This window comes from Ascaphus truei, chromosome 9, assembly GCF_040206685.1.
Source record: "Ascaphus truei isolate aAscTru1 chromosome 9, aAscTru1.hap1, whole genome shotgun sequence".
Lineage (NCBI taxonomy): Eukaryota > Metazoa > Chordata > Amphibia > Anura > Ascaphidae > Ascaphus > Ascaphus truei.
The window spans coordinates 20336192-20347728 of record NC_134491.1 but is presented as its reverse complement, the minus strand read 5'-3'; the positions used below and the strand labels follow the sequence as shown (position 1 = coordinate 20347728).

Genomic DNA, 11537 nt, shown 5'->3' with positions numbered 1-11537 from the left:
ACCTCTGCACCTCCATATATCTCACCTATGCACCTCCATATATCTCACCTCTGCACCCCCATATGTCTCACCTCTGCACCCCCATATATCTCACCTCTACACCTCCATGTCTCACCTCTGCACCTCCATATGTCTCACCTCTGCACCCCCATATATCTCACCTCTGCACCTCCATGTCTCACCTCTGCACCCCCATATGTCTCACCTCTGCACCCCCATATATCTCACCTCTGCACCTCCATATGTCTCACCTCTGCACCCCCATATATCTCATCTCTGCACCTCCATGTCTCACCTCTGCACCCCCATATGTCTCACCTCTGCACCCCATATATCTCACCTCTGCACCTCCATGTCTCACCTCTGCACCTCCTATATATCTCACCTCTGCACCTCCATATTGCCCAGACATACTTGAAAACGAGAGGTAACTCTCAATGTATTACTTCCTGGTAAAATATTTTATAAATAAATAAATAAATAATATATCTCACCTCTGCACCTCCATATATCTCACCGCTGCACCTCCATATATCTCACCTCTGCACCTCCATATATCTCACCTCTGCACCTCCATATATCTCACCTCTGCACCTCCATGTCTCACCTCTGCACCTCCATATATCTCACCTCTGCACCCCCATATATCTCACCTCTGCACCCCCATATATCTCACCTCTGCACCTCCATATATCTCACATCTGCACCTCCATATATCTCACCTCTGCACCTCCATATATCTCACCTCTGCACCTCCATATATCTCACCTCTGCACCCCCATATATCTCACCTCTGCACACCCATATATCTCACCTCTGCACCCCCATATATCCCACCTCAGCACCTCCATATATCTCACCTCTGCACCACCATATATCTCACCTCTGCACCTCCATATATCTCACCTCTGCACCTCCATATATCTCACCTCTGCACCTCCATATATCTCACCTCTGCACCTCCATATATCTCACCTCTGCACCTCCATATATCTCACCTCTGCACCTCCATATATCTCACCTCTGCACCCCCATATGTCTCACCTCTGCACCCCCGTATATCTCACCTCTGCACCTCCATATATCTCACCTCTGCACCTCCGTATATCTCACCTCTGCACCTCCATATATCTCACATCTGCACCTCCATATATCTCACCTCTGCACCTCCATATATCTCACCTCTGCACCCCCATATATCTCACCTCTGCACACCCATATATCTCACCTCAGCACCCCCATATATCTCACCTCTGCACCTCCATATATCTCACCTCTGCACCTCCATATATCTCACCTCTGCACCTCCATATATCTCACCTCTGCACCCCCATATGTCTCACCTCTGCACCTCCATATATCTCACCTCTGCACCTCCATGTCTCACCTCTGCACCTCCATATATCTCACCTTTGCACCTCCATATATCTCACCGCTGCACCTCCATATATCTCACCTCTGCACCCCCATATATCTCACCTCTGCACCTCCATATATCTCACCGCTGCACCCCCATATATCTCACCTCTGCACCTCCATATATCTCACCTCTGCACCTCCATATATCTCACCTCAGCACCTCCATATATCTCACCTCTGCACCCCCATATATTTCACCTCTGCACCTCCATATATCTCACCTCTGCACCTCCATATATCTCACCTGTGCACCTCCATATATCTCACCTCTGCACCTCCATATATCTCACCTCTGCACCTCGATATATCTCACCTCTGCACCCCCATATATCTCACCTCTGCAACTCCATATATCTCACCTCTGCACCCCCATATATCTCACCTCTGCACCTCCATATATCTCACCTCTGCACCCCCATATGTCTCACCTCTGCACCTCCATATATCTCACCTCTGCACCTCCATGTCTCACCTCTGCACCTCCATATATCTCACCGCTGCATCCCCATATATCTCACCGCTGCATCCCCATATATCTCACATCTGCACCTCCATATATCTCACCTCAGCACCTCCATATATCTCACCTCTGCACCCCCATATATCTCACCTCTGCACCTCCATATATATTACCTCTGCACCTCCATGTCTCACCTCTGCACCCCCATATATCTCACCTCTGCACCTCCATATATCACACCTCTGCACCCCCATATGTCTCACCTCTGCACCTCCATATATCTCACCTCTGCACCTCCATGTCTCACCTCTGCACCTCCATATATCTCACCTTTGCACCTCCATATATCTCACCGCTGCACCTCCATATATCTCACCTCTGCACCCCCATATATCTCACCTCTGCACCTCCATATATCTCACCGCTGCACCTCCATATCTCACCTCTGCACCTCCATATATCTCACCTCTGCATCTCCATATATCTCACCTCTGCGCCCCCATATATTTCACCTCTGCACCTCCATATATCTCACCTCTGCATCTCCATATGTCTCACCTCTGCACCTCCATATATCTCACCTCTGCACCTCCATTTATCTCACCTCTGCACCCCCGTATATCTCACCTCTGCACCTTCATATATCTCACCTCTGCACCTTCATATATCTCACCTCTGCACCCACATAAATCTCACCTCTGCACCCCCATAAATCTCACCTCTGCACCCCCATATATCTCACCTCTGCACCTCCATATATCTCACCTCTGCACCTCCATATGTCTCACCTCTGCACCCCCATATATCTCACCTCTGATCTCCCTTTTCACTCCTCTGCACCTCCATATATCTCACCTCTTATCTCTCGTTACACTCCTCTGCACCTCCATATATCTCACCTCTGCACCCCCATATATCTCACCTCTGCACCTCCATATATCTCACCTCTGTACCCCCATATATCTGACCTCTGCACCTCCATATATCTTACCTCTGCACCTCCATATATCTCACCTCTGCACCTCCATATATCTCACCTCTGCACCTCCATATATCTCACCTCTGCACCCCCATATATCTCACCTCTGCACCTCCATATATCTCACCTCTGCACCCCCATATATCTCACCTCTGCACCTCCATATATCTCACCTCTGCACCCCCATATATCTCACCTCTGCACCCCCATATATCTCACCTCTGCATCTCCATATATCTCACCTCTGCACATCCATATATCTCACCTCTGCACCTCCATGTCTCACCTCTGCACCCCCATATATCTCACCTCTGCACCTCCATGTCTCACCTCTGCACCACCATATATCTCACCTCTGCACTTCCATATATCTCACCTCTGCACCTCCATATATCTCACCTCTGCACCCCCATATGTCTCACCTCTGATCTCCCTTTACACTCCTCTGCACCTCCATATATCTCACTCATCTCTCGTTACACTCCTCTGCACCTCCATATATCTCACCTCTGATCTCTCGTTACACCCCTCTGCATCTCCATATATCTCACCTCTGATCTCTCGTTACACCCCTCTGCACCTCCATATATCTCACCTCTGATCTCGTTACACCCCTACACGTCTCTTCCGCTCAACCCAAGCTTGTGTCTTTATCACCCTTTTTATCTCTGTAGCTTTCTCCCATCTTAACCCTCTCCCACCAATCTCTCCCTTCCTATGGCTCGCTCTTCCTCTCAATATTCGCCAAACACCTCCACTTTGCAAACAATAAGTTTGTTCTTGTATAGCGCTGCTAGTTTTACGTGGCGCTTTACAGAGACATTTTGCAGTCACAGGTCCCTGCCCCCGTGGAGCTTACAAATTCAAAGCCCAGCAGAAAATACACTCCTCTTAAAAGAAGCATCTCATTAAATTATTTACGCCTCTAGACCGGACTCCAGATGCCCCTGACGGTATGTCCGGAAGCATCCCAAAATACCACTTAGATTGCAAGCTCTTCGGCACACTCCCTTTGCCATGTTGCTATGCCAGCCACCTTTTTTGCAGTTTATTTACCTTTTATTGTCATTTTGTATAGCGCTGCATACATTTGCACCCTGACAACATCTTAAATCCCACCTCCTCAACAAAGCATACGGTACGAGTAGCTCCGTGGCTGATACTATACATCTCATACATAAAGCTTGGCCCCCTGCAGACGCACTTACCAGAACGCCCTCCTACTGTCTCTGTACGTTCTTCCTACCTACCAATTAGACTGTAAGCTCCTCGGGACATGGGTTCCCTTTTCCTGTTACTTTTATGTCTGAAGTGCTTATTCCCATTATGTGTTCTGTTATGATATCACGTGTATTGCTGCTGGGAGGCGCTATGTACATACAGTATATGGAGAGAAATATATTAGAGATAAAACAAGAAATATTGCTGCACCCCAAAAAAAAAGGGGGGGGGGAGGAAATGCTTCTATTCAAGGGTGCTCCTGGTTCAGGGAATCCCTGCCTGCACCCCAAGTTTCAGCAATCAGATAAGAAGCCGGGCACAACAGATTTCTGCAAAACACCTATTTATTGAGCCAAGTAATGGTGACGTTTTGGCTGGCACCCAAACTTGAGAAAGGCAGCTGTGCCCGCCGAAACGCCATGGCGTTACCTGGCCCAATAAATAGGGTTTTTTTTTTTTGCTGCAGAAATCCGTTGTGCCTTGCTTCTTATCCGATTGCTATATAAAGCTATACATAGTAATGCTACACAGAAGTATACATACATACATACATAGTATTTACCCCCTCTGGGTGTGAGAGGGGAAGGGAGGTTGTAGAACTATACAGGGCACGTCAGGAATCCTCACAACCCCGCACTCCAGCTCCCATAACGCTGAGCCGTGAACAACCTCCATGTAAAATCCCGCCCACACCGCTGCCAACGAGGTTTAATTCCCACCGAGGATCTCACGTCACGCACTGCGCCAACGCGTTTCATTCCCACACACGGAGAAGCTCACGATGCACTGCGTCATGTTTAATTCACACACTGCGCCAACATGTTTGCCGTGGCGTTGCTAAGACAACAGGACGCCCTGTGGTGTCGCAACATCAGATGGTCACGGCGACACGGAGTCATAACGAGACGCTGAGAAGATGGCGCCGGAGTAGATAAGAGCCGAGGCCCCGCACATGTTCCTGCACCGAGCCCCGCAAATATCCCAGCCGTCCCTGGGTAGGATTTGGGTAAGGACATGCAAATGAGCACACACCTTTTACTTAACCATACTCACATGTACTCCTATAAGCTTATACAAAGTGCAGAGCCAGTAAACCTACTCACAGACAGAATACCAACACAATTTTCTAAACAGTGTGCAATGACTTTATTATTGTTGCTTTGAACTGACCCTCGGAGGACTGGTTCTGCATGCCAGACCTGGATGTTTCTTTCTACAGTCTCAACAAGGCAATTCACATTCATTTTGCGCTTTGCACACACACCCCGCACCAATTTACAGCACAAGCACCCAACCTTTGTATGCAGCATACCACTGGTATCAGCCAGTCGTACTGCTTTACTACTCCCTGTGCATCGCTCAGACAAGGGTCAGAGGTCAGGACGGTGACTACTTCCTGGGGGTCCAGGTCTGAGGCCAAGAGGGAAACTTGAGCATTCTGGCCAAATTAAAATATCAATAAAACTATACATTTTGCATTGAAGCTGATGCCAGCGAGATCCATGATACCCAATATTACAAATGAGAGACCCTCCAGGATAGTGACCCTGATCCAGACTGATGTCCCCATGTGCTGCAGGAGGCGGGAGGGAAAGAAGAGTTTGTACAGCACGATTAGGGAGTTTCAAAAGGTTCGGAGACAGAAACCCAAGCATAAAATATATTACAATCTTGCAGCTGTTCGTACCCGAATAGAATACAGTATATACAGAGACTTCATTACCCACCAAAAACAGGACTCAAAAGCTTTAGATCTTGCAGACCAAAAGATGCTGGAAGAGTCCTGACAGGAGACACCCTCGGATTTGAGGGGGGGGGGGGGGAGCCTTCCTCAGAAGGGGAGCCCACCCAGCCAGTTTAAAACAAAATTTCCACCACTGCCAAATCAGTCACCCCGTCCTGTCCCTGTAATCAGCCATGGTCCGGATACCCAGAATTTGCAGTGTCCCTAGCCTGCCAAGCAGAAGCTGCAGGGGACAGGAGAGGGGCGTCCCGACAGCACGGTGTCCTCTGTCTCGCTGCAGCATCATCTCTCCACGGAGACAGACAATTTTAGAAATGGAGCCGGGAATCCCCGCGAGTGAAGGTGGCGTTGGTGACACTCGGGTCACACTCCAGGTGTGCCGAACGGATGTGTCGGGGGTCACTCCAAGAGATCCTGAGAAAGAGAGAGGTGAGACGAGGGAAAGAGAAAGAGAGAGGTGAGACGAGGGAAAGAGAAAGAGAGAGGTGAGACGAGGGAAAGAGAAAGAGAGAGGTGAGACGAGGGAAAGAGAAAGAGAGAGGTGAGACGAGGGAAAGAGAAAGAGAGAGGTGAGACGAGGGAAAGAGAAAGAGAGAGGTGAGACGAGGGAAAGAGAAAGAGAGAGGTGAGACGAGGGAAAGAGAAAGAGAGAGGTGAGACGAGGGAAAGAGAAAGAGAGAGGTGAGACGAGGGAAAGAGAAAGAGAGAGGTGAGACGAGGGAAAGAGAAAGAGAGAGGTGAGACGAGGGAAAGAGAAAGAGAGAGGTGAGACGAGGGAAAGAGAAAGAGAGAGGTGAGACGAGGGAAAGAGAAAGAGAGAGGTGAGACGAGGGAAAGAGAAAGAGAGAGGTGAGACGAGGGAAAGAGAAAGAGAGAGGTGAGACGAGGGAAAGAGAAAGAGAGAGGTGAGACGAGGGAAAGAGAAAGAGAGAGGTGAGACGAGGGAAAGAGAAAGAGAGAGGTGAGACGAGGGAAAGAGAAAGAGAGAGGTGAGACGAGGGAAAGAGAAAGAGAGAGGTGAGACGAGGGAAAGAGAAAGAGAGAGGTGAGACGAGGGAAAGAGAAAGAGAGAGGTGAGACGAGGGAAAGAGAAAGAGAGAGGTGAGACGAGGGAAAGAGAAAGAGAGAGGTGAGACGAGGGAAAGAGAAAGAGAGAGGTGAGACGAGGGAAAGAGAAAGAGAGAGGTGAGACGAGGGAAAGAGAAAGAGAGAGGTGAGACGAGGGAAAGAGAAAGAGAGAGGTGAGACGAGGGAAAGAGAAAGAGAGAGGTGAGACGAGGGAAAGAGAAAGAGAGAGGTGAGACGAGGGAAAGAGAAAGAGAGAGGTGAGACGAGGGAAAGAGAAAGAGAGAGGTGAGACGAGGGAAAGAGAAAGAGAGAGGTGAGACGAGGGAAAGAGAAAGAGAGGTGAGACGAGGGAAAGAGAAAGAGAGAGGTGAGACGAGGGAAAGAGAACAAGAGAGAAAAGGAAGGGGGGGGGGAAGGGAAAAGGAAGGGAGGGGGGGGGAAGGGAAAAGAGAGGTGGAGGGGGGGGGAAAGGGAAAAGAGAGGTGGAGGGAGAAGGGAGAGGTGGGGGAGGAAGGGTCTTGCAAACATGACTCTCCCGCATCCCCAAGAGTACGTTTAATGTGTGATCCTGGCGCCTCCCTCTCTGCTCCCCTCACCTCATCCGAGTCGTCATGGTAACCGCTGCCCCTCCGCGGTACCCCCAGGCCTGTGTCCAGCTGCTCGTCCCCTTGTGTGTCCAAGTGCTGCTGCAGGACAGAGTATCGGTGCACCAGGAACCTGGGGGGTGGGAGGGAGAGGGAAGGTTTGGATTAGAGGTGAGGGGGCGGAGAGTCCCCACTCCCTCACGTGGCAGAGTCGAGTAGGCGGGTACCACAGTTATCCAAATAACCCCTGTGCAGAAGACTCGCTGCCAGCTGGGGTGAGAGGCTGCAGCGCACGTTGCTGTGCGGAGATTCTTCTTCTGCAATCACACCTCCCCCACGCCCATTTCCCCCCATCCAGTGGTGGGATTCTGCTGGTTCGCACGAACCCGCTACTGAAATGTCACAAGTTCGCCGAGCCGGTGCTTAATTCTCTTACCTTCATTCACCTGTCCGGGCAGCGTCTGACAGCATCACCCTGCAAATCCTCTCAATATGGCCGCGCGGCGTGGAATGGCGCAGAGTTGCCATGCAAACGGGAATGACACGTGACGTCCGTTGCTATGGCACCGAGACGTCACTATGTGACGCAGCACGGCCATTTTGAGAAGGGAAATAGATGCCGGGAGATGCTGTTAAGACGCCACCCGTCCCACTACTGCCCCCATCCCCCAGTTCTCACCTCCCCCCGCAGACGTATTTCTTGACGATCAGGACAGCGGCTGCAACAGCGACCAGCAGAACAATAACAACAGAGAAAATGACTGGGACTGAGCTGGGGGGAGCAACCTGGGGAGAAAGAGAGGGGGAGAGGCTTAGAAAGAGGGAGGAGGAGAAAGAGGGGGGGGGGAGGAGAAAGAGGGGGGGGGCGGAGGGGAAAGAGGGGGGAGGGAGGAGAAGAGGGGGGATGGAGAAGAGGAGAAAGTGGGAGGGAGGAGAAAGAGGGAGAGGGGAGAAAGGAGAAAGAGAGGGGCGGGAGGAAAAGAGGAGAGGAGAAAGAGGGGGGGAGAAGGAGGAGAAAGAGGGGGGGAGAAGGAGGAGAAAGAGGGGGGGGAGAAGGAGGAGAAAGAGGGGGGGGAGAGGAGAAGAGGAGAAAGAGGGGGGGGGAGAGGAGAAGAGGAGAAAGAGGGGGGGGGGAGAGGAGAAGAGGAGAAAGAGGGGGGGGAGAGGAGAAGAGGAGAAAGAGGGGGGGAGAGGAGAAGAGGAGAAAGAGGGGGGGAGGAGAGGAGAAGAGAAAGAGGGGGCGAGGAGAAGAGGAGAAAGAGGGGGAGAGGAGAAGAGGAGAAAGGGGGAGAAGAGGAGAAAGAGGAGGAGAAAGAGGGGGGGGCGAGAAGAGGAGAAAGAGGGGGGGAGAGGAGAAGAGAAGAAAGAGGGGGGAGGAGAAGAGGAGAAAGGGGAAGAAGAGGAGAAAGAGGGGGGGGGAGAGGAGAAGAGGAGAAAGAGGGGGGGGGAGAGGAGAAGAGGAGAAAGAGGGTGGGGAGAGGAGAAGAGGAGAAAGAGGAGAAAGAGGGGGGGGAGAGGAGAAGAGGAGAAAGAGGGGGGGAGAGGAGAAGAGGAGAAAGAGGGGGGGGAGAGGAGAAGAGGAGAAAGAGGGGGGGAGAGGAGAAGAAGAGGAGAAAGAGGGGGGGGAGAGGAGAAGAAGAGGAGAAAGAGGGGGGAGGGAGGAGAAGAGGGGGGATGGAGAAGAGGAGAAAGTGGGAGGGAGGAGAAAGAGGGAGAGGGGAGAAAGGAGAAAGAGGGAGGGGAGAAAGAGGAGAAAGAGAGGGGCGGGAGGAAAAGGAGAGGAGAAAGGGGGGGAGAAGGAGGAGAAAGAGGGGGGGAGAAGGAGGAGAAAGAGGGGGGGAGAAGGAGGAGAAAGAGGGGGGGGGAGAGGAGAAGAGGAGAAAGAGGGTGGGGAGAGGAGAAGAGGAGAAAGAGGGGGGGAGAGGAGAAGAGGAGAAAGAGGGGGGGGAGAGGAGAAGAGGAGAAAGAGGGGGGGGAGAGAAGAGGAGAAAGAGGGGGGGAGAGGAGAAGAGGAGAAAGAGGGGGGGAGAGAAGAGAAAGAGGGGGGGGATAGGAGAAGAAGAGAAAGAGGGGGGGAGGAGAGGAGAAGAGAAAGAGGGGGGCGAGGAGAAGAGGAGAAAGAGGGGGGGAGGAGAAGAGGAGAAAGAGGGGGGGGGGAGAGGAGAAGAGGAGAAAGGGGGGGGGAGAGGAGAAGAAGAGGAGAAAGAGGGGGGGAGGAGAAGAGGAGAAAGAGGGGGGGAGGAGAAGAGGAGAAAGAGGGGGGGGGGAGAGGAGAAGAGGAGAAGGGGGAGAAGAGGAGAAAGGGGGAGAAGAGGAGAAAGAGGAGGAGAAAGAGGGGGGGGAGGAGAAGAGGAGAAAGAGGGGGGGAGATGAGAAGAAAGAGGGGGGGAGGAGAAGAGGAGAAAGGGGAAGAAGAGGAGAAATAGGGGGGGGGAGAAGAGAAGAGGAGAAAGAGGGGGGGGAGAGGAGAAAGAGGGGGGGAGAGAAGAGGAGAAAGGGGAGAAGAGGAGAAAGAGGAGGAGAAAGAGGGGGGGAGGAGAAGAGGAGAAAGAGGGGGGGAGAGGAGAAGAGAAGAAAGAGGGGGGGAGGAGAAGAGGAGAAAGGGGAAGAAGAGGAGAAATAGGGGGGGGAGAAGAGAAGAGGAGAAATAGGGGGGGGAGAAGAGAAGAGGAGAAAGAGGGGGGGAGAGGAGAATGAGGGGGGGGAGAGAAGAAGAGGAGAAAGAGGAGGAGAAGAGGGGGGGGGAGGAGAAGAGGAGATAGAGGGGGGGGAGAGGAGAGAGGAGAAAGAGGGGGGGGAGAGGAGAAGAGGAGAAAGAGGGGGGAGAGAGGAGAAGAGGAGAAAGAGGGGGGGGAGAGGAGAAGAGGAGAAAGAGGGGGGGGAGAGGAGAAGAGGAGAAAGAGGGGGGGAGAGGAGAAGAGGAGAAAGAGGGGGGGGAGAGGAGAAAGAGGGGGGGGAGAGGAGAAGAGGAGAAAGAGGGGGGGGAGAGGAGAAGAGGAGAAAGGGGGAGAAGAGGAGAAAGAGGAGGAGAAAGAGGGGGGGGGAGGAGAAGAGGAGAAAGAGGGGGGGAGAGGAGAAGAGAAGAAAGAGGGGGGGAGGAGAAGAGGAGAAAGGGGAAGAAGAGGAGAAATAGGGGGGGGAGAAGAGAAGAGGAGAAAGAGGGGGGGGAGAGGGAGAAAGAGGTGGGGGAGAGGAGAAAGAGGGGGGGGAGAGGAGAGGAGAAAGAGGGGGGGAGAGAAGAAGAGGAGAAAGAGGAGGAGAAAGAGGGGGGGGGGGAGGAGAAGAGGAGAAAGAGGGGGGGAGAGGAGAAGAGGAGAAAGAGGGGGGGGAGAGGAGAAGAGGAGAAAGAGGGGGGAGAGAGGAGAAGAGGAGAAAGAGGGGGGGGAGAGGAGAAGAGGAGAAAGAGGGGGGGCGAGGAGAAGAGGAGAAAGAGGGGGGGTGAGGAGAAGAGGAGAAAGAGGGGGAGGAGAAGAGGAGAACGAGGGGGGAGGAGAAGAGGAGAACGAGGGGGGGGAGAGGAGAAGAGGAGAAAGAGGGGGGGAGAGGAGAAGAGGAGAAAGGGGGGAGGAGAGGAGAAGAGGAGAAAGGGGGGGGGGAGAGGAGAAAGAAGAGGGGGAGGAGAAAGAAGAGGGGGAGAGGAGAAAGAAGAGGGGGGGAGAGGAGAAAGAGGGAGGGAGGAGAAAGAGGGCGGGAGAAGAGGAGAAAGGGGGGGGAGAAGAGGAGAAAGAGGGGGGAGAAGAGGAGAAAGAGGGGGGAAGAGGAGAAAGAGGGGGGGAAGAGGAGAAAGAGGGGGGGGGGAGAAGAGGAGAAGAGGGGGGGGAGAAGAGGAGAAAGAGGGGGGGGGGAGAAGAGGAGAAAGCGCGGGGGGGAGAGAAGAGGAGAAAGAGGGGGGGGAGAGAAGAGGAGAAGAGGGGGGGGAGAGAGAAGAGGAGAAAGAGGGGGGGGAGAAGAGGAGAAGGTGGGGAGAAAAGGAGCAAGAGGTGGGGAGAGAGGAGAAAGAAGAGGGGGGGAGAGGAGAAAGAGGAGGGGGGAGAGGAGAAAGAGGGGGAGGGAGGAGAAAGA

General features: G+C 52.8%; 1 protein-coding gene across 1 annotated transcript in view; it reads right to left on the bottom strand.

Annotated features, from left to right (window-relative positions):
- Positions 1–5201: 5201 nt before the first annotated feature.
- SORT1 (sortilin 1) overlaps positions 5202–11537 on the bottom strand; it is a 24754-nt gene continuing 18418 nt past the window's right edge. Inside the window, 3 exon segments of the mRNA XM_075613607.1 lie at positions 5202–6237; positions 7488–7608; positions 8155–8261. Of these exon segments, the coding sequence (XP_075469722.1) occupies positions 6223–6237; positions 7488–7608; positions 8155–8261 (243 nt within the window). The 3' untranslated portion in view covers positions 5202–6222.